The sequence below is a fragment of the Helianthus annuus genome, chromosome 3 (assembly GCF_002127325.2).
Source record: "Helianthus annuus cultivar XRQ/B chromosome 3, HanXRQr2.0-SUNRISE, whole genome shotgun sequence".
NCBI lineage: Eukaryota > Viridiplantae > Streptophyta > Magnoliopsida > Asterales > Asteraceae > Helianthus > Helianthus annuus.
The window spans coordinates 8862450-8865620 of record NC_035435.2 but is presented as its reverse complement, the minus strand read 5'-3'; the positions used below and the strand labels follow the sequence as shown (position 1 = coordinate 8865620).

The following is a 3171-nucleotide window of genomic DNA, read 5'->3' as shown; positions in this document are numbered from 1 at the left end:
GCATGGGATTCCCGGGTTGGGAATTGGGTTGGAATATTTGATATGGAATGATTACTCGTACTTACGCAATCACTAGACTACAGACCATCGTCCTCAGGATAGTCAGGACACTTACGTAAAACCTACGTAAACTAGTATCTACCATTGTCTCCCGGGTCGGAAGGACACTTACGTAAATCCTACGTAACCTAATACCCACTACTGTCTTCCGGGTCGGAAGGACACTTACGTAAATCCTACGTAAACCCCACGCGTACCACTGTCCTCGGGGAAGGGCACTCACGTAAATCCTACGTGACCTTGTACGTATTCCTGTTCTCGGATTAAGAAGAACACATGGTTGCAAATAGTCTAGTAAGTACCATGATGGGAAACCCCCATTAGTAAAGATAAGCGTGGGAATCCCCCACTAGTAATATATATACAAGGCAATGGGAAGCCCCCACCATTAGTACATACATGCATGGGAAGCCCCCAACTAGATGAACATACTCATTACTATTACGAACTTATTTTCTGTGAACTCGCTCAACTAGTTGTTGATTATCTGCTGCATGCCTTGCAGGACCTTAGGTACATTATGGAGCTTGCACAGGGAGGAGCAGGTCGTTGTGGGATACGGGTCGTGAACGATATTTGAACTTATAACTTATTTTGGGTTTTCATTATTATGCTTCCGCTACTTAAATAATGTTTGGTTGTGAACATCAGTCATGTCACGATGAAATACATTTTTCTACTTTTACACTTAAATGCTATGTTTGATATGATTGATGGCTTGATCCTGGTCATGTCACGCCTCCTAGCGGTAGTACTCCGCGTGTGGATTTTGGGGGTGTGACAAAACCGAAGGAATCGATGAATGTTTGCTGCATTTGAAGATTCAGCATATGCTTCTGGAATATTTGCCATTTGAATATTTGGTTTTGTTGAACTAAGAAAAGTTTGGGTATGGGTTATTTTGGGTATGAGTTGAATTATATCAGAAGTTGTAGCTTATGTGTAGATTAGCTCGAGTAGTGAGTTTCTTATATAAATAAGGAAATTTAAGCTTACACCATACGTTTGGTTAAGGCTTCCATGATACGTTTTGAAACAGTTCACTGTAGTTAGTAAATGTTATATTGCATAAATAAATATTAGATGCATAAACAAAAATGTTAGGTACATAATAAATGTTAGTAGTCTCATAATTATTATATCTCCAGAGCAATAGGTCCCCTGTACTAATTTTAATTTATCACAAAACTATATTATTAATATACATATATATAAAGGAGAAACAGGATCTAAAAGATCATCCTAAAGGTGTATGGTTTTACAACTCACTGGTGCACCCTTAGGCTTTCAACCTATATATATGTATATATTTAAATATATGAAATTCTTACACTGAGTATGGTAATAGCTCCTTTGCTTTTGTTGATTTGCTTGTTTGACAGCGCTCGTGCTGATAACGTGTTATAAAACTAGCCTAAAAGCTGAATAATATAGAAGATAAGTGTTATAAAACTAGCCTAAAAGCTGAATAATATAGAAGATAAGTAGAGAGAATTTTCAAAGGATTTCTTATATATATATTTCTTGGTATATCAAAACTATAATATTACATGAGTTTATATAGACAGAAGAAAGAAACTATGTTGTACTGTGCGTCAATAATTCGAATGAATAATTTTCTTTACTGTGCGCTTTTACTATGCAACTATTTTGTCATCCACTGAATTATTCATAACATTAATATATTTTTATTGAAATTGTAAGTTTTGGAATTCACATTGATCCCCAACTACGATAGCAATAAAAGGTAACTAGAATTTGGGATTATATCAATATATACCTTTGCTAAGTTATCAAATGACAAACGCAGACGTTATCAAACTAAGAATTATACACTTTAGCGCGCCCAAACGCACGCGGGTATTTAACTAGTTCAAAACAAAATCTAATACGTGGCCAACAAGTCCTCTTTCTTTCTAAATTCTTTTTTATGTCGTGTAGAACAAGTAAATAAAAAAATATCAAAATCCCCGAACCTTCGAGACGCCCACAAAATCCCCAAACTACCCCTAGAGTATCATTTCCAATCAAGAACCTTCCAGACCCTCCACCGCTATATAAAATCATCTCTCTACAATCCTTTCTTCATCATCTCTCTCATCTTCATACGATCATCAAATAACCAACAATGCCAACAAGACCAGCAGGACCAGTATCACAAGACTGGGAGCCAGTAGTCCTCCACAAGACCAAACCAAAAGCAACAGTCCTACGAGACTCCAAATCAATCCACCAAGCCATCCGAGCAGGCGCACAGGTCCAAACAGTGAAGAAACACGACGGAGGAACGAACAAAAAGGCTCCGGCGACCGCGGTTTACGCGAGAAAGCTCGACGAGGCGGAGCAACCGGCGGCGATTGACCGAGTGGCGACGGAGGTGAGGCAGCTGATTCAGAAAGCGAGGATTGAGAAGAAGCTGAGCCAGGCGGATTTGGCGAAACAGATAAATGAACGGCCTCAGGTTGTTCAGGAGTATGAGAATGGAAAAGCGGTTCCGAATCAGATGGTTTTGGCGAAGATGGAGAGGGTTTTGGGTGTTAAACTTAGAGGAAAGATTCATAAGTGATTTTATATAATGAAGGTTTAAATCTAGATCATAAATGCTGTAAAGTTGATGTGTGTTTGTGTTGTTTGTTAAGGAAGTTGATCAGCAGAATCTTTGTCGTTTATGTGATTTGGCAGCAAGTTTCGTAATCAGTTTGAATTGTTTTGGTTTTGTTGATATTTGAGTTGATTATGTTGCAAATTTGATTTGATCTGATCAGTGACGGACCCAGGAATTTTTCTATGGGGGTGCGAAATATTTTTAAAAATTTTAGGCCCCTAGGTATATAAGTAAAAAAATCGGTTCGTATCAGGTCGGGTCAGGCCGGGTCGGGTCAGGTCGGGTCGGGTCATATAAAACAAACGAACATCAAACTAAATTTATATAATAATAAAAAACGTCGACGCCCTGCGGGTTTTCATTTTTTGAAATCTATTCAAAATATCATCTAAAGCTAATTTCTTAAGCAATTCTTTCTCTATTTAATTTTCAACTATTGAAGCCCTAGAAATCATAACGTAAGTTGTAATCACCCTAAAAATATATAAGCAACATAATCACCCTAA

At 37.8% G+C, this 3171-nt stretch overlaps 1 protein-coding gene across 1 annotated transcript; it reads left to right on the top strand.

Moving 5' to 3' along the window:
* Nucleotides 1-2128: 2128 nt before the first annotated feature.
* LOC110928594 (multiprotein-bridging factor 1c) lies at nucleotides 2129-2784 on the top strand. Its single transcript, XM_022171614.2, has one exon. The coding sequence runs from the start codon at nucleotides 2189-2191 to the stop codon at nucleotides 2624-2626; it is 438 nt and encodes a 145-aa protein (XP_022027306.1). The 5' UTR covers nucleotides 2129-2188; the 3' UTR covers nucleotides 2627-2784.
* Nucleotides 2785-3171: the final 387 nt, after the last annotated feature.

Excerpts from the sequence above, each read along its gene's own strand:
- LOC110928594 (XM_022171614.2), top strand. The coding sequence starts at position 2,189 with ATGCCAACAAGACCAGCAGGACCAGTATCACAAGACTGGGAGCCAGTA.